Source organism: Pomacea canaliculata, linkage group LG8 (assembly GCF_003073045.1).
Source record: "Pomacea canaliculata isolate SZHN2017 linkage group LG8, ASM307304v1, whole genome shotgun sequence".
In the NCBI taxonomy this organism is placed as follows: Eukaryota; Metazoa; Mollusca; class Gastropoda; order Architaenioglossa; family Ampullariidae; genus Pomacea; species Pomacea canaliculata.
In genome coordinates, this window is record NC_037597.1 from 28,400,971 (window position 1) to 28,419,488 (window position 18,518).

The 18,518-nt window shown below is 45.8% G+C and overlaps 1 protein-coding gene across 1 annotated transcript in view; it reads right to left on the reverse strand.

The window, feature by feature from the left end:
- The window catches only part of LOC112571133, a 32,924-nt gene that overhangs the window by 6,157 nt on the left and 8,249 nt on the right, over positions 1-18,518 (reverse strand). The window contains exons 6-8 of the mRNA XM_025249946.1: positions 7,524-7,645; positions 5,887-5,983; positions 4,463-4,627 (exon numbers count right to left, since the gene is read on the reverse strand). Coding sequence (XP_025105731.1) covers positions 4,463-4,627; positions 5,887-5,983; positions 7,524-7,645 — 384 coding nt within the window. The remainder of the gene's footprint in view (positions 1-4,462; positions 4,628-5,886; positions 5,984-7,523; positions 7,646-18,518) is intronic.

Below are 18,518 nucleotides of genomic sequence, written 5' to 3' on the forward strand. Positions count from 1 at the left end.
CGATTCAGAAATCTCTACTGGGATGGAAGTGCCGTTAGAGTGAGAGAGGTCCACATCGGAATGTGCACCGTCACATATTGGAAGTCTAGATAATCCATCTGCAGGATTCTGACTGCCTGGTCGATATACAACAGTCATGTCAAACTGTGCCAGTTGCGATGCCCATCTCTGTTCCACTGCTCCCAGCTTTGCAGTTTTGTAATGGACAAGCGCGTTGTTGTCGGTGTACACGACGAACTGTGCGCCTAGCAGGTAGTGTCTGAACTTGTCAGTCACCGCCCACTTCATCGCAAGAAATTCCAACTTCATGCTGCTGTAATTGCTGTCATTTCGCTCTGTGGGGCGCAGACGTCGGCTGGCATAGGAAATAACCCGCTTTCTGCCCTCCTGCACCTGCGACAGAATGGCACCGAGCCCCTCGTTGCTGGCATCGGTCTCTACAATGAAAGGCTGTGTGAAATCAGCGTACCCTAGCACTGGTGCACCTGACAACACCGACTTAAGGGTGTCGAACGCAGCCTGGTGGACACACTGCCATTTCGCTGTGATATCATTCTGTCTCTTTTTCTTTTCTTGCGTAGCCTGCGTCACCAGGTCATGTAATGCGCCAGCTATCTTGGCGAACCCCTTGATAAATCGCCGGTAATAGCTGGCAAATCCCAGGAAACTGCGTAACTCCGAGACAGTTTTGGGCACCGGCCACTTCTGTACTACCTCTACTTTTCCAGTTTCACAACTGACACCTTCAGCGGAAATGGTATGACCTAAGTAGGTCACCTCTCGCCGGAGGAATTGGCACTTATCCAGCCGCAGTTTTAATCCCGTCTCCACGATGCGTCCCAAGAGCCGATCAAGATGTGCTAAATGTTCATCGAACGTCTTGGAGTATATCAAGAGATCGTCTAAGTAATGAAAACAAAAAGTCCGACATTGTCGTCTGCATTAACCTCTGGAAAGTGGCTGGTGCGGATGTTAGGCCCATTGGCATCCTGGTATACTCAAATAGTCCCATGGGTGTCACGAACGCGGTTTTGTGTCTGTCATCTGGGTGCATCGCTATCTGGTGGTAGCCGCTGGCAAGGTCAAGTGTTGAAAAGTACTGAGCCCCCACCAGCGCGTCAAAGGACTCCTGGATGCGTGGTAGAGGATAGGCATCTTTGACTGTCTTTTCATTGAGCCGTCTGTAGTCTACACATAGGCGCACACTGCCGTCCTTCTTCCGCACAATGACGATGGGTGCAGCGTATGCACTGTGGCTCTCCACAATCACCTTCTGGTCTAGCAAGTCTTTTATATGATCTTGCACTTCCTTTAGCTGGTGCGGTGCGATACGACGGTAGGGCAACGCTACCGGCACCTCGTCCGTGGTACGCAGACGATGGAAGACAGCGTCCGTGTATCCGAGGTCCGTCGAGTCCCTAGCAAAACCAGACACATGCTTGTTCAACAGCGCCTGCAGTCGCTGATGCTGACTGACGGTGCCATCAAAGTCTGGACACGTGACGACAGGTGTGTCAGTGACCTTAACCTTAGGGGAGCTGCTGGACTGATTGCAGATGATTAACTCGTTCACACCGACATCCACCGTGACACCTTGTTGGCAAACAACATTGTCCACAACTTGTAAAGTTGCGACGACAGTACGCGCCGGCAACGTAACGCTGCTGCTGGTCAGGTTTGCCAGACGCACATAGCGGCTGGTGTGATGTGCTCCTGTGAGGGTGGGGACTAGCACCAGCCCCCCTGGTAATGGTTGTGCTACGGGGGCGGCGAGCAGAGGGCGATGGTACGGCACGCTCGTCACTTTAATTGTGACCATTGAAAATGCAGGAACAGTGGCGTAGGAACCAGGGGGGCAGCGGGGGCAGCCGCCCCCCCAAGGAAAATACAGGGGGGGCAGGAATATCCTTTTGCCCCCCCAATATTTGAGACGTAATTCCTCACAAAGAGCAAAGAACTGAAGAAAGGTAGGGGAACGTAGAGAGGAGACGGTCATCACCGTCACAAAAGCGGGCCCTGAGGCAAGTGGAGGCTCTAACACCTCTGACGATCAGATCATGCGTGCGTGCAGTACCCCCCCCCATCCTTTTTTACGAAATGTGCGAGTGCGAACGCCGTTCACTGTCAGCAGGGAGTTTGCCCCCCCAACGCCGAACATCTTCCTACGCCACTGAGGAACATACGTGTTGACAGCGGCCCTAGCCAGTCCTTTTGTTGACACTGTCCTCTCAAGGTGAGCCTCACGCACTGCTACCTGTACTGCATGCGGCACATCTGCGGTGGCGTCAGGTATCCGATCAAGGACGTTCATCCCTAGTAGAAGTGGTACACGCCTCCTGCGCTCTCTTGTGCCCGCATCGACAGGATCATTGACAATTAGGATAGGAATGTCTTTCAGACACTGGTCAAAAACTTTAATATCCACCAGCGCTACTCCTGAATATGGCACTTCCGCTCCGCCGGTCCCTCTCAAGGTGATGGGGAGATGATTTAATTGTAAATTCTGTATATGCCCTCGGGCCCATTCATCAGTGACTGTCGTCACCTCACTGCCGGTGTCGAGCAGCGCCAGTACTCGAATTCCTTGAATTTCCGCCTCCACCGTCGGACACTTTCCAGTCAGTCCTGCTACACCTCCTTTCCCCGTCATCCTGTTACAGACGACGGGGACAGTCAGTTTTTCCTGACCGGTTGGGCTGCTGTCCTCCGAGATGTTGTTAATCGCTGCCGCTTGGACGCCGCGCCGCCCTCCTCCTCGCCTGTAAAAGCTGTTTGTGATAGGGCTGAATCTTTGACCATCTCGTTGTCTCGCCTGCTGTCGTCGCAGGTATCTCTGTTTATGCTGACAATCAGCCTCCCGGTGCCCCTCTCGTTCGCACCAATAGCACACAAGTGCCGCCGGTCGTGCGGTGCGGGTGGAGAGGATATTACTTTGTTGGATCCTATGAGGCTGGGAGGCCGTTTCCATTTCCAGCTGCCTGACTCGTGCAGTCAGGCGATCTATCTCGTCCTCCCTGTCTTCATTGCCCTCCTCCTCTCTCTCTACACGCTTTGCCGTCTTCAGTAGGTCGGCAAAAGAAGAGGACTCATTGTCAGCCAGGTGTCTGGACGTTTCCCGTCGAACATGGCAATTCTTCAGCCCCTTCACCAACTGGGCCGCCAGGTGGATATTTGAAATAGCGCCGCTCTGCAGGCTGTTTGCTTTTGCCTGCAAATTGCAAAGCGTCGTGGCATACTCATCAACGGATTCTTCACGCCGCTGTCGGCGGTTATAAAAACTGGCGATTACATCGATGACATCTTTCCGTTCGCCGTACGCCTCGACCAACACATCCAAGATCTTTTTGGGTGTGTCGACAGCGTCATGTGGTAGCATCAATACTCGCCGTCTGGCCGGTCCCTCCAGCGCGTTCAGGATATACCCGCACGCTGCGTTCGGCGGCATCGGGTTCATGGTGAGAGCCCACGAAACTTCTCTTTGGAACTCCTCCACATTCGGTGTGGGTCCGCCGGCAAACTTTTGGAGGCGAAACAACTGATATGTTCGTAAAGCCTCTACTGGGCTGTCTCCCTCTTCAGCCATTGGACAAATATCCTGCTCGCAAGCGCCAAATGTGACCAAGTGGTGAGGTATCTTTCTAACCACGACAACCGTCCATCAGTAAAAATACAAGCAGGTCTTGTCAACCGGTGCAACTCTTTTACTGCGCGGCTAAAACAATCGCCACGGCTGCGCCACACGCCGATGCTTCCTCACTCATCGCCGTTGTTCGTCCTCTCGTCTTTGTCCTAACGTCCTTCGTTTGTCGTCACCTTTTTGTCGTCACCTTTTTGTCGTCATAAAATATGACGTCATATTTTATGACGTCATACTCCAGCCCATCACAATAAGTCCATTTGAGGACTAGAAGAATAACTTTGTGTCAAATAAAGAGCTAAACTCTGTACATTTGGAAAATATGCAATTTGTAAAATCTCAGATTTCCGACTTGACTCATTTCGTCGTGGCGGCTCACATTTCACAATAATTATTAATAATTTGCATCCAGTGAAAGCCTGACAGTACAACAGATTAAAAAGCAACACAATGAGTACAGCTCACTAAACACGATTTTACATAATTAAATTACTCTTTAAACAAGTCTGGTCATGACTTCACAATACAGCCCTCAAGAAGCTCCGAAACCCCCTCCCCCCCCCCAAAAAAAAAAAAAAACAAAAACAAAACCCAAACAAGAAAGAAACCCGCGGAAGTCTCTTTTCCCTGATCATCACACTTGGTTTTCCAAATTACATCAAAGAAACGCACGCGATAGGAGGCGCTGTCACCCTCGCACACATGCACACAAAGCCACACACTCACAAATGTAGTCATCCATTTATTTCTTAACCAGCCAGACAGGCAGCCTGCCAACTAACCTGCGTCTCACACTTTCTTACTGTTCAGTGGTCACGTACGTACCTGCGTCACCCAAGAAGAACCTCCTGAAAAGTTCGTAGTTACCGTCAGCACCCCACATGCTGAACTCATCATACTCAGCGTAGCGACGTCGTCCACTCCCATCTATGATGTCCACTCTCAAGTGTACATATTGCTTTTCTACCAGTGCGTGAAGCGTGAACAGGCCTGAGACAAGACAAGGCAATGACCTCATGTCAACAGACAAGTCCAGCAGTGAAATATTTGTGTTGATCTTGCTCAACAGTTATCATGAACACAGAATGTCGCTGGTCATTACCTGTACTACGATGTTATAAACATGTTGACATTATTACTAGACATCAGATGACAAAAAGGTAAATCACAAACTTACTGAGGTTTTAGCGCTGTTGTTATTACTACCAATAATAAAGTGTATTCTCCATGTAAGTACGAGGTCCATGCGCTGTATACAAACAATAACAAATGTACAGTCAACCATACAGAAACATGAGGAAAAGAATCAGAAAGCAGACATGAACATAAACTGTACAACAGATAACACCAGCACTGGCGAGGAGAGGGAGGACATGTCAAGCAGTGTGACCTGAGAAGGAAACAGAGTTTGCCTGTCTAGTGTAGGACACAGAGAAGACAGACACACAGACTAGGTGGTAAGGTGTCAGTACACAGACACACAGACTAGGTGGTAAGGTGTCAGTACACAGACACTCACATACACAGGTGCAAACTCAGATACATGTATATAGAGTTGTATTTACACACAAAGCGATATAGCTTTAAAATGGTATGAAACTATGATCATGACACATATACACAGACTAGATGTAGACAAATATAGATAAATAGACAGGTCGAAGGACACTTTTACACACTATATCCTTATTCACAACAACACAAAATTATAGACTGTAATACAACTACACGAAATGTTTTAGCTACTGTGAATTAATAAAGTTCTGAACCTATCCATGCCCTGCAATCAGATAATCCTACAGAAAAAAAAATAAAAAAATAAAAAATAAAACAAAAACAAAATAAAACAAAAACTAAACAAAATAAAAACAAACCACATGATATGCCACAGGGATGTATTTCCTCGCAACCTTTGTGTTTCTTTCTATTTGAGACTTTGGCAACTGAGACACTACAGGATCATCATCCATCCATTCATTCCATTACTAGCATCATCATTATAACAACAAACAAAGCATGCTAAGGAAATTGTACACAAAATAGTGAGCAATAAGCATCGTAGAACAAAAATATAAAAGAACAACAGAAACAGCAACCTTTGTATTAACCAGTAGACATCACACAAACAACACAATAAAACACAATACTGACTACAGCCTCACTTTGAATGTAAAGACAAATGTTGAGGTTACAGTTATGCAGGAGGAGGGATAATGCCAGAGAATGAAAGAGATATGTCAACATCTTACCCAGCCAGAAGTCTCCAGTGATGTCACCAAAACCGTTTACATATTCTGTAAAGCTCCGGTTGAAGTCAACTGTGAAGTCCCTACGTCTCTGGAACACCTGCACATGACACAAGTTCACAGGTCGTTACTATGGTAACAAAGCGCAGCATGTTCGATAGGATTCAACACTAATCACAGTTTAATGAGTTGACAAAGGATGAGTCATAATTGATAAAATATAACAACTTAGAACTTTATTAGCTGTGGACATGATTATAATGTCAACACTTCACGGTTATGATACACTATGTGAACATGGTGTAGCAGTATAAACTGTAGTATATAGTGTAGTATATAGTGTAGTATACAGTGTAGTATATATTGTAGTATACAGTGTAGTATAGAGTGTAGTATATAGTGTAGTATACAGTGTAGTATATAGTGTAGTATATATTGTAGTATACAGTGTAGTACATAGTGTAGTATATAGTGTAGTATACAGTGTAGTATATAGTGTAGTATATATTGTAGTATACAGTGTAGTACATAGTGTAGTATATAGTGTAGTATACAGTGTAGTATATAGTATAGTATACAGTGTAGTATATATTGTAGTATACAGTGTAGTATATAGTGTAGTATATAGTGTAATATACAGTGTAGTACATAGTGTAGTATACCGTGTAGTATATAGTGTAGTACATAGTGTAGTCTATAGTGTAGTATACAGTGTAGTACATAGTGTAGTACATAGTGTAGTATATAGTATAATATTTAGTGTAGTATATAGTGTAGTATACAGTGTAGTATATAGAATAGTATATAGTGTAGTATCTGGTGTAGTATATAGTATAGTATATAGTGTAGTATATAGTATATAGTATAGTATATAGTGTAGTATATTGTGTAGTATTTAGTGTAGTATATAGTGTAGTCTATAGTGCAGTATACAGTGTAGTATATAGTGTAGTATACAGTGTAGTATACAGTGTAGTATATAGTGTAGTGTAGTATATAGTGTAGTATATAGTGTATAGTGTAGTATACAGTGTAGTATGTAGTACATAGTGTAGTATATAGTGTAGCATATAGTGTATAGTGTAGTACATAGTGTAGTATATAGTGTAGTCTATAGTGTAGTATATAGTGTAGTATATAGTGACAGTCATGTGAACACAATGTACACTTTCCTGGCTGTAAATGTGTGACATCAACTGGCTGTGATCAATTATAGGTCAACATAATCAACATAACAAATGCATGATACACGCCGCGATTACAAAAAGCATTTTTTCAACTCCTTATCAAACCTACAGTCGCTGATCATGAAGCAGGAATGGATGCAAGGGGTTAAAGCTTGCGACTACAAACAACCGACACACACACACACCAATACACTAGATGTAGGCCTGTCTACAACCACCCTCAACCCTCGGAGTCTACCAGCGAGATAGACAAACTGTTGGAAACAGAAGGTGGACAAGCATCCTCTCCTGCTTCGTGTTGAAAATGTCGAAAGATGTCAAAGACAAATTATTCGTGGATACTATGAGCTGTAAGGATGTGACCCTGGCTATAAGTGGTGTCGCAAACAGGATACAGTGTGCAGGAGAGATGTTACCTGAGTCACACACACTGACAAACACAACCACACGTACCAGCCAGCCGCCGCCCGCAGTGTCCATATCACACCACACTCTGACAGCTCTGTTGTTGTCTGGTAGCTGAATGGTGTAGACACCACTCTTTGCTCCTTTGTCGTTCCAGTCTACACATGTCCCTATTTGTACACAAACAAATCATTCCACTCGTAAGGAATTGTTATAAAGGGCGCAGTGGAACTTGGTACAATGACGGAAACAATGGAGGACAAGTAGGCAATAACCATGACAACTTCAATAGCTAATCACACAACAGTCAAGGTAAAGACTGAGTCCCTCGGGCAAACTGTTTATATGTGCTTACAGTATACAGTTCACACTGCTCTGATACAAGACAGTCATACTTGCTGACCGCCGGTAACACCAGCCATCCACACCATTCTAGCTCTGTGTCTACCAGTATCTGACTGCCACGTGTACATATTCTTATTCCTCCTCCTATATGTCAATTCTGCCTCCTCATCTTCAAAGCCACTTCCTCCTCTAACCTTTACAATCAGTTTTGTTATAAGTAATAAAGTGACAGTTAGTAACGACTTTCACGTAGAGTAGACAACAAAGATATGGGGTAGTGGCAGCTGTGATGTTCTTCATCGACACATTCCCCTCTGTGGTGCTCTAGTGCATTAACCCTTAAAGGGATACTAAAGGGTAGTGATAAGGCTGTGGCGACGGTCAAACGTTTCAAAACTATATTTAGTTACTATTACAGAGCACGAGAGCAATACAGGAGAAATAAAGGATTCGTTTCTCACTTAATTACCACTTATTAGCACTATGTCGGTTGCCGATGTTCATAAAAATCGAAAAAATCCAGTGAAATCGACCCTTGTGTCCTTCCGCCGAGTAGCTACGATAGCTTCCCGAGATGAGTCAAGCAGACGAGTCTTTTGTGACGTCACAAACGACAGGAAGTGTCTGTGGTCATTGCTAGGATAGTGATCGGTGGTGTCTCTTAGTTGGATTTGTGATCTCCAAAGTCATTAACTATCGAGATGGCCATAAATAATGTTCAATTTTACCAATTTGAACCACTTGCATCAGCTCACAATCGACTGCACATCCTCGGAGGACGAGGAAAATGTTGCAGCAGTCGAAGCACAAAGCAGGTACGTAGGACTATAGAAGTAAGTCATACTGTGTGCACGGGAACAGAAAGTGAACGCATGCTTTACCTTCAAGCACTTTAAATAAACATAATGCACTCAAACTCTTTACACTGGGCATTGTTGTTGACGAATTCACTTCGTAGTGTATTTAAAAAATAAAATTACATTTGGTATGCTAATTATTTCCTCACACACACCGGAATATTCACATTGTATATGATAATTTGGGTTTTAAGTGAACTTTCCTAAGGATAGTTTAAAAAATTAATAGTTTGAAATATCTGTATTTAAATATTTTAAACAGACTTTAATATAATACTATTTGCAGCCTTTTTTGGGGGATATAGTTTGAATAATTACACTAATGACTTACTTTATAACAACGATGGATAGAATTCAAGCAGAGACGTTTGCTTTATATGTTATTATGCCTGTGCTTTTAACTTATATGTTTGTTGTTTAAATGTGTATTTACATAGATTCGTTTATCACAGTTTCAGACTGGTGCATTTGTGAGCATTGTGAGGAATGGCCACAACAAATGTTGAAGCATAAAAAAATGTAGAGTAAAAGCTTAAAAGTGAATTGTCGAGAAAATGTTCCCTATACATCATGAAAATTGTTACATTTATCCAAATCCAGTTATTGGACACACTTCATATCAGATGCATAAAATACTTTCATGTATCTGACATGAATTGTAAAATAAAATCTTCCCTTTGTTAACATTAATTTCTTTTATTTGTTCAAACTCAGGTATGGGACACACTTTATCTTTATGTCCAAAACAAATCTTGCATGTGTAGCGGGGGCGCTAGTTTCGGTCAGCGGTACCGCTGACAGTGCCCAGTCCCTCCACCCCACATCCCCTTCCACCCCACGCGTGGTCGCGCGAGCGGCGCGCAGCGCGAGACAGGGCAGCAACTGCGGGTGACGTAGTACCCAAGCTGCCCTGTACAAAATGCGGGCGTACAGCAGCGTCCGCGCCTTTTCTCTAGAGACGAGAATTGGTCCTGCCGGCATGGCAGTTAGAACGGTTGGAGACTTGAGTTAGCGAGAAGTACCAAGGCGCTGAAATATGCATCTGGTCCGCTGGAAATAGCGGCTCGCGACGCTCAGTCTCTTTCCTTTTTCCCTCCCTTGGGTGTTGAGCTAGGTGTTAGGTTCTCGATAGGTAGGATAGGGTAGTATAAGTTTTGGTAGTTGTTTTGTTGATAGATGTATATATTTTGTAAATAAATCTATGTTTTAAACTTTAGCACTTGTGTGAGTGATAGTGTCAGCGAGTGCTAGTGTGTGTGTACTGTCCCTGTTTAAGCAAGGCGTGACACAGCAGCAGAAGAGAACACACGAGGAGGTCCGGCGGAACAGACACACCAACCGAAAGGACACTTTACGTGCAGTTAGTAAAGCAGGGTCTTTTGTGGGCTCCTAGGTCGGCTGTAGCTCGGGTGCGTGCAGAAATAGGTTTAGAAGGAAAAAGAAAAGAACACAACGCGAGGCAAGTAAGAGCTAGGCTACGCACCCGACTAACGAGAGCCAGAATTTTTGGTAGCGTGGAAAATTCTCCTAGGGAACTCCCGTCCTCTTCCCTGGACCGACAAAAGAGGAACGGGCTGATTTGGCGCTAGGGTGTTAGTAGCAATAGGTGCCGGTCAGTCCGGTTACAAATTTATGGTGCCGTGACCCGGATCCTTTTCAATCGAGTGTGTCGGCCCCGGTCTTCTCTGTGTTCGCTGGACAGCGGGCTGCTGTGTCACATTCCTGTAGAGGTAGGAGTTTTCTTTTCATCATGTTTTTAACGGTTGCTTTGTGTGCGCCGGTGTTTGCGCTAGGTGTGTGTATAGGTATCCTTGTGCTTAGGATGGAAAGCTGGTTTCCTCAGAAAGTGACGAAAAGCAGAAAAGAGAAGCATAGAACTAGAAGTAAAAGGTCCCCCAGGTCTAGTGGACATAGAAATAGCAGCAGCAGTAGTGACGAAGGTTCGTTCAGCAGTTGTTATAGTCAGTGTTCTAGTTCCAGGAGTAGGAACAGAAGTGTTGCTAACAGCACATTTCTTAATCGTACTTTCCCAGGTAGTAGAAAGGAGAGAATTCCAGAAGTGTTCACAGGCACTAAAGGCGACTTTAAGGATTGGCTCCGCCATTTTGAAACAGTCGCTAGATGGAACGATTGGGATTACGCAGAGAAGGGAGTGAACTTAGCCATGTGCCTGCGAGGTAATGCCCAACAGGTACTAGGAGAGCTGAGTGTAGGAGAATTAGAGGACTTTGATGCTATAAAGGCAGCTTTAGAGCGCAGGTTCGACCCTGCAGAGAGAGAAAGTCTAAAGCGTGTTGAGTTCAGGTCTAGGTTCAAAAAGAAAGGTGAGAGTGTCACAGAGTATGGTTTCGTGTTGAATCGTCTTGCTGCTAGTGCGTACCCCAACATGCCATTAGAAGCTAGAGAGACCATAGTTATTGACCAGTTTGTAAGTGGACTTCCGTCCAAGGACTTGAGGAGGCATGTTCAGTTTAATCACCCCTCGTCCATTCACGAAGCTGTGGCCCTGGCTAGCGAATTCGAGTCGTTTGACGAGAAGTTCGAGAGTAGGAAGCCTGAGAATGAAGAAGCTGTCAGAAGCATTGGTAAAGACACATCAGAACACGAACTTCTTAAGGCATTCCAAAACCTTAGTAAGCTAGTGTGTAGCACGTTGGAGCAATTGTCAGAGAAGGTGGTAGATAAGAAGAATAGAGGAAAGGACAGGAGTGGTCCTGTGACCTGTTACAAGTGTGGCGAGGAGGGTCACATTTCGCGACATTGTCCAGACCCGGCGACCCGGGCTCACAATGGAAGCGCGCGAGGTATATCGGAAAACTAGGAAGGGTTAAGAGTAGAGTCCCGACCTTGACCCGTGGAGGAGGGACAAGTGTCGGCTTGAAACTTGCAGACACGGACCAGAGGAATGTGTTCGTACCCGCAAGCAAGAAAGAGAAAGGGATAGAGGTCCCTAGATGTCAGGTTGATGTAGAGGGAGAAGATTTGTTAGTCCCTGTTACAAAAGCAGAAGCTAGCGGCAGTGCTTGGTCTGCTGATGTTGAGGTAGGGAGGAAGGAAGGTGGGTTGTCCAGAAAACCCAGAATGTGTTGCAAAAGGCAAGAGAGTATGCAGTGTTGTGAGAAGCGAAGCAGGGTACTGACTCGTGCGCGTGGACAGGGTTTGACCAATCAGGTTACAGCTAGCGACATGCAGAGGAACTCTGACCTAGGGCTGTGTCCTAGGGAGGTGACGCGTGTTGTGCCTGACGGTGACGGTCCGAGAGACGCGGCGAGCAGGAAAGGTGGCAGCGAGGTCACGCAAAGCGAGCGGGCAGCTCCCGCGAGTGATGGTACCTCCGCTGACCGGCCCAAGGGTAGCATGGAGGATGACATGTCTGGCACGTCTCTAGAGGGTAGAGAGATGGAGGAACAGTGTGAACAGAAGGAGGCTGAAGCTAATGAGGAAGTTAGCGAGGGCGGTTCTGTGTGTGTTCCTAGGGTGCCAGAATGTAATCCCTGTGTGTTAGAGGAACAAAGTGGAAAGAAAGAAACTGAAACTAATGAAGTAGTTAGTGACAGTAGTTCTTTATGTGTTCCTGGTGAGCCAGTGTGTAGTTCCTGTGTGATAGAGGAACACTGTAGACAAGACGATAGCAACACCCCTAATGTACGTCACCCTTCCCCCCCACCTAATCACTTCACTTCACAGAAGGGAAAAGTGTGTCAAGCCTGTTCGAAGGGCTGGGCAGTCAGGTGTTGGTGAACGCAGGACCAACCACGAGTGGAACGCGAAGCCGCCACCAACCTCCCAGTGTCCTGCGAGGTTACCAAGGACGCCACCACGCGCCAGGCTGCGAAGTCGCTGAGACCAGGCCTGACGAGAGGGGGGGACAGGGGGGTCTGGTGTACCCGGGCCCGCGGTTGTCAAGGGGGCCCGGCCTTGGTCAGTGGATTTTTTTTTTCTTCTTCTCTTTTTCTTTTTCGTTTAAAGAAAGGTCTAAGGACAGAACACCCAAGCATTACACATGCAGAAGTTGAGTTTCAAGTCTGTAGAATACAATTTCGGGGTACTGGGGCCTGTCGTGAGAAGTGTAGTCAGCGGGTATCAAATTCTCGCTGGACAAGCCAAGAGGCGACTGCCGCTGAACACCAAAGATTTTATCGAGTGTGAACCGCCCTGAAGAACGTTCGTGCCATGAGATTGCTGGCTACAGGTGCCACTACGGGAGGGGGGGGAATGGAGGAGGGGGCGGGCCCTGCAAGCAAATCGGAATTAACAGTGGAGATCAGGCAGGTATGTTACTGATGTGTGCACTCTGTGAACCGACATGGTGGGGCCCGTCCCTGGCGCTGCAGCCTGTAAGCGAGAGACATCAAGGCTGCTTTTTTTCGTAGTTACTAAGCAACACTGAGACTTTCCTTAACCGTATCTCCATCACCAAACAAACAACTACATTAGTCTACAGTCTCTACACAGTAGATCCTTGATACAATGAGACTATTTTATCCTGTAATACTATCGCAGCCAGCAAAATAGAACACATTATTGCAAAACATTTTAAAAACTGCTGTCCCGCAAATATTAGGTTTATAAATTGATCACGGTGGTTCTTTTGCTCTTTGCCGACAAAGCTCCCGGTAAAAAGGAGGTACTATCTACCCACCATCCGTCCCCCAAAGCCACCTCGGAATCTTTCTTATTGTGCGCTAGTTGTCTTCAAGGAAGCTGTCATATATGGTGCTGTATATTGAGTTTTGCGGTGGCTGCGACATTTGCTTTTCGAATTATCACATATATTTGAATGTGTTTTTAAAGGAGCTTCGTGTAACGTATATTGTTTCACGATGAAGAATGGAAGAAAAGAAAAGTTTACAGATGTGTTATGAGTTATGACATAAGTGTTAGTTTGTCCACGTTTTCATTAAATTTCTCATGTCTTGAACCCCACAATCAAGGTAGAGGCAAATTATGTTTTAGTTTAGAGGCCAGTGACTAAGATGACAGCAACTTCCACCCATGCCGGCCATCGTGGCCGTAATGCATTGTTGCTGACAACACGACAAAAGGGAAAGGGGGTGGGGGTGTGATAGTTTCTGGAAGACTCCACGGAATGGACTGGGAATTAAATGGTCGGGGTTTGGAGCAAAGCTCTCAAGAATCGTCGGCTGGCGCTAGCTGTCTCCTCTCATTCTCCCCCTCGCCTCTTCATCCTCCACCCCTCCCAACCACATCCGCACACCTGCATCCTGTCGCTAGTCGACCCCATCCCGCTCTCCCGCTGTCACCCGGCCAGCGACCACCACCCCCACATCGCCAGCCTCCACCCTCTCTGTGTGCGTGCTAGGTTCCATCCCCACTAACTGCGATGTCCCACACTACCGTACAGTATAGTAATCGAGCACTGCGCGGAATTTCACAACTTGTGTCTTTTAACAGTCACACAATAGTGGCATAGTAAATTTTTTTTTACATTGAATTTATAGTCGGGACCGAGCAAAAGTGGCATAATACCGAGAGTGGCATAGTAGCGGGGTGGCATAGTAGGGAGATTTGACTGTAATTTACTATTTTTTTTACTAAATAGAACAGTGTGCGAGATCTTGCAGGCCTTATAAGCAATATTTTTCAAAGTTTACGCCTTTGCAACGAAGAGGTCTACTTACCCACGGTAGAGTAAAATGTAACGGGTACAGTTTCATTCACTTTCTTGCATTCATTACTAGCATGGGTACTGCATTTTGTGCAGGTGATGTCCGTTTGCCTAATAACCTTCCTGTCAAATTTAGTTGAGTTTGACAAAATGTGTGGATTTATATCGATGCCAGTGCCATGCGCACCACGCACTCATGCACATACCCCTCAAGTGCTACAAGTCTGATCCTTTAACATCATTTGTCCTCATTTACTAACCACTCGCATGTAAGCAACTTTATGTTCAAGTAGTGATGTAGATCCTAGTGCACTTGTCCTACTGTTTGCAGTCTATATTTCGTTACTGAATGTCACGGATCAGTCCGTGCCTCCTTTGGTTTTGGTTTTTTTTTTGTGGCAATTGCGCCTGAGTTTGGTGAAAGGAAATGGAGGGGGGAGCAGGGTGGCGTAGCCATCCCTGTGTGTGTGTGTTGCCCCTCTGCGATGGACAGTCAACGGCGTAATTAGTTGACGGATATAGAGGTCGTGAACCCCACGTGAGTTTCGGACCTCACGTGCGGCTGAAAGAATGCGACACCTGCCCTGCGTACCGCAACGCGGGCGCCCGCGGGCGCCTACGACGGGCGGGCCGGACCGCAGCGAAATTTGAGTGAGCGCACGCGGGCGCACGCGTACTTGCTTGAGAGGTACTCCGCCACGGGCGCAAAGATGGCCGCCATGGTTGTAAAGTTTAGACGTGTAGATGATATTCACGGTGGATCTTCTAATAAATAAGTATTTTGCAATAGATAAATATATACGACGATAAAGAAGTGTATTAAAAGTTCAGATTTCATCGTCATGTCTTTCTAGAGATGGTAGATGAATTTGCCTTCGATCTTGAAACTCCAAATCGGGACCACAACAACAGAAAGTCTGCTCGTCGTTTGTTTTTACATGATATACTTGACTACCGCATTGTTCTTTCCACATAATCTTTAATTCTCACGGACTTTTTCCTCTTTTAGTTCCCAAATGAATGCGACTAAAAGTATATTGTTTGGCGCTGCAATAGATTGCTTCTATTAATTCGTCGTCGTTGTCAAATATGCCCATAAACAAAATTATATTTTCTACTTCGCTGTCAGCCGCCATTTTAACAGGCGCCCACGGTGGGCGAAGGGTATCACAAGCTCTTTAGGGCGTGAGTGAGCGCCCGCGGGCATCCGCGGTGAGCGCCCGCGTTACGGTACGCAGGGCTGGTCTAGGGGACTGGGGGTGAAGCGTCGGTCGTGGGGGGGGGGGGAGGGAGAAACGAGTAACAAGAGAAGTATCGAGCAGCGAGTTGAGGGGGGGAGAGAGCCATCCAGCGATCGAGAAGCTGATTGATACAGCGGCGGCTGTTAATTGTTAATTGTGAGTGGAGTGTATTGATGACGGACTTGCTGTACCATGTTTGCTACGGAGCCGCTGCTGTTGCTGTGTTTTGGGGATCGCAACTTCAGTAGAACTGCTGCTGAGAAGTTCCAGAGAAGAACAACCCGAGCCGACGACTATAGGCGGGCAGCATCTCATCACAGCTGGGGAGTGTTGAGCAAGTGGGCTCCACTCTCGTACTTGACAACGACGACGACACACCGACCGCGTGGAGGGCCGTCGCTGTCGTCTTTAAAAAGTCGTGCAATGGAGTGTCGAGGACACTGACGATTTGATTGTTCGCTGATGCCGACAACGCAAAGTAAGACTTTTGCCTTTTGGGTTTACCTGTAGAGAGAGAGAGGGGGAAGGTCGTACCCCCCATTGTTTATCTCCACCGTCAACGTTAGAGGGAGAATAAAACGGTTTACACGGACTGTGTGTATGTGTTTGATGAACATTTATGAGCACACGGACATTGCTGGTGGCTAGAAAAGTGCTCGGAAAGACGTATCGTTAGATGTGGATTGAAACGGACATATGTATGAGAACTGTTGTAGCAGCCTGCGCGCTGCCGTAGTGTCGATGTTGAACCAACCTGGGATGTATACTTTCTGATTTAGAACGGATAACAGTGAACTTGTGCTGTATGGTTTAATTTGACCTGCTGGAAATTCTTGCATTACAATTTATGTTTTTTTTTAGTATTTTTTCTTTTTGGTGTATAATAAATAACAGAACGTCTCAATCTGAAGTGATCTCTTGTCGTTCTTCGTAAAGAATGCGCAATGTCCGACTACCGGTCGTGACACTGAATGAAGTGTAGATATTGAGATTCGAATTGTAAACATACATTATATACTGGGAAAATAATTTACGATTACAAGTACAAGGGGCCCGGAGAGGTCGTCTGTCCCGGGGCCCGGGCTGGCTCTCGGCGGCCCTGGCTGAGACCAAAGGCGAGGCGCGTGCTGCACGACTTCTGCACGTGACGGTGACCACCGGGTGGCCAGCCGTATGTGGTGCAAGTGCTCTATGGACGCTGGAGAAGATTCTACAGTTGCCGAAGATGCTTGCCAACGTTGAGACAAACTTTGTCAAGATACTCGTGAACTGCAAGAAAAGTGAATGAACTGTGAAATGACTTGTGCACTCGGACTTGAGAAACTGTTTTATGACTGAAATGTTTGACATGTGTTTTTTTTTAGAAGTGTTTTGAAATGTGTAGAAATTATTAGATTTGTTTTGGACTAATGTACTTGGTAGCGAGTACATTAGGTCTGAGGACAGGGGAGTGTAGCGGGGGCGCTAGTTTCGGTCAGCGGTACCGCTGACAGTGCCCAGTCCCTCCACCCCACATCCCCTTCCACCCCACGCGTGGTCGCGCGAGCGGCGCGCAGCTCGAGACAGGGCAGCAACTGCGGGTGACGTAGTACCCAAGCTGCCCTGTACAAAATGCGGGCGTACAGCAGCGTCCGCGCCTTTTCTCTAGAGACGAGAATTGGTCCTGCCGGCATGGCAGTTAGAACGGTTGGAGACTTGAGTTAGCGAGAAGTACCAAGGCACTGAAATATGCATCTGGTCCGCTGGAAATAGCTCAGTCTCTTTCCTTTTCCCTCCCTTGGGTGTTGAGCTAGGTGTTAGGTTCTCTATAGGTAGGATAGGGTAGTATAAGTTTTGGTAGTTGTTTTGCTGTTAGATGTGCATTTTGTAAATAAATCTATGTTTTAAACTTTAGCACTTGTGTGAGTGATAGTGTCAGCGAGTGCTAGTGTGTGTGTACTGTCCCTGTTTAAGCAAGGCGTGACACACAGCAGAAGAGAACACACGAGGAGGTCCGGCGAACAGACACACCAACCGAAAGGACACTTTACGTGCAGTTAGTAAAGCAGGGTCTTTTGTGGGCTCCTAGGTCGGCTGTAGCTCGGGTGCGTGCAGAAATAGGTTTAGAAGGAAAAAGAAAAGAACACAACGCGAGGCAAGTAAGAGCTAGGCTACGCACCCGACTAACGAGAGCCAGAATTTTTGTAGACATGAAAATTCTCCTAGGGAACTCCCGTCCTCTTCCCTGGACCGACAAAAGAGGAACGGACTGATTTGGCGCTAGGGTGTTAGTAGCGATAGGTGCCGGTCAGTCCGGTTACACATGCATCTGGCATTTTTATTTTACAAACATCATTTCTGAAATACTTGGTGCTGAATTTACCTTTCATTCTTTATTTTCTTACAAACTAATAATAATGCAAGGAAAACTGTGTGACAACTGATTTTTTTTCACATAATATACAGACATGTGGCTGAATCTTTTTATTTCCTCAAGTTCCACTGCATGTGAATTTTTCATTTGATTGCTCTGTAAGCATTTCAAACAGTTTCAACAATGTATTTTGTCATAATTTTCTTAATTCTTGCACAGTTATGGATTCCAATAAACCAAGTGGACAATTTGAGATACATGTGTGTTTGTGTACATGTCAAAGGTTGAACATTTAGGAAGCCTAAAAGAGTGTGGCTGTGATGTCCAGGAGTAATGATGGCCACAGGAGCTGTCTTGGCATATGGTTATAAATTTGACTTCTATGTGACACTCATCTATAGTTGTGATAGTAGAGGGGTTGCTACACTGCCTGCAAACGCTCAGCAGCTCCTCCAACTTCTTTTTGTGAATGATAAATTTTCTTTCCAGGAAGGGATTTGTGCCCAGTTCATCTTTCTGAGAATTCCTAGAGACAAATATCGAGACTAAAATCATAGTTAAAACCATAAATCATTTTTATAGCTAAATATCAGCTTAAATTCTTGTGCTAGCATGTTT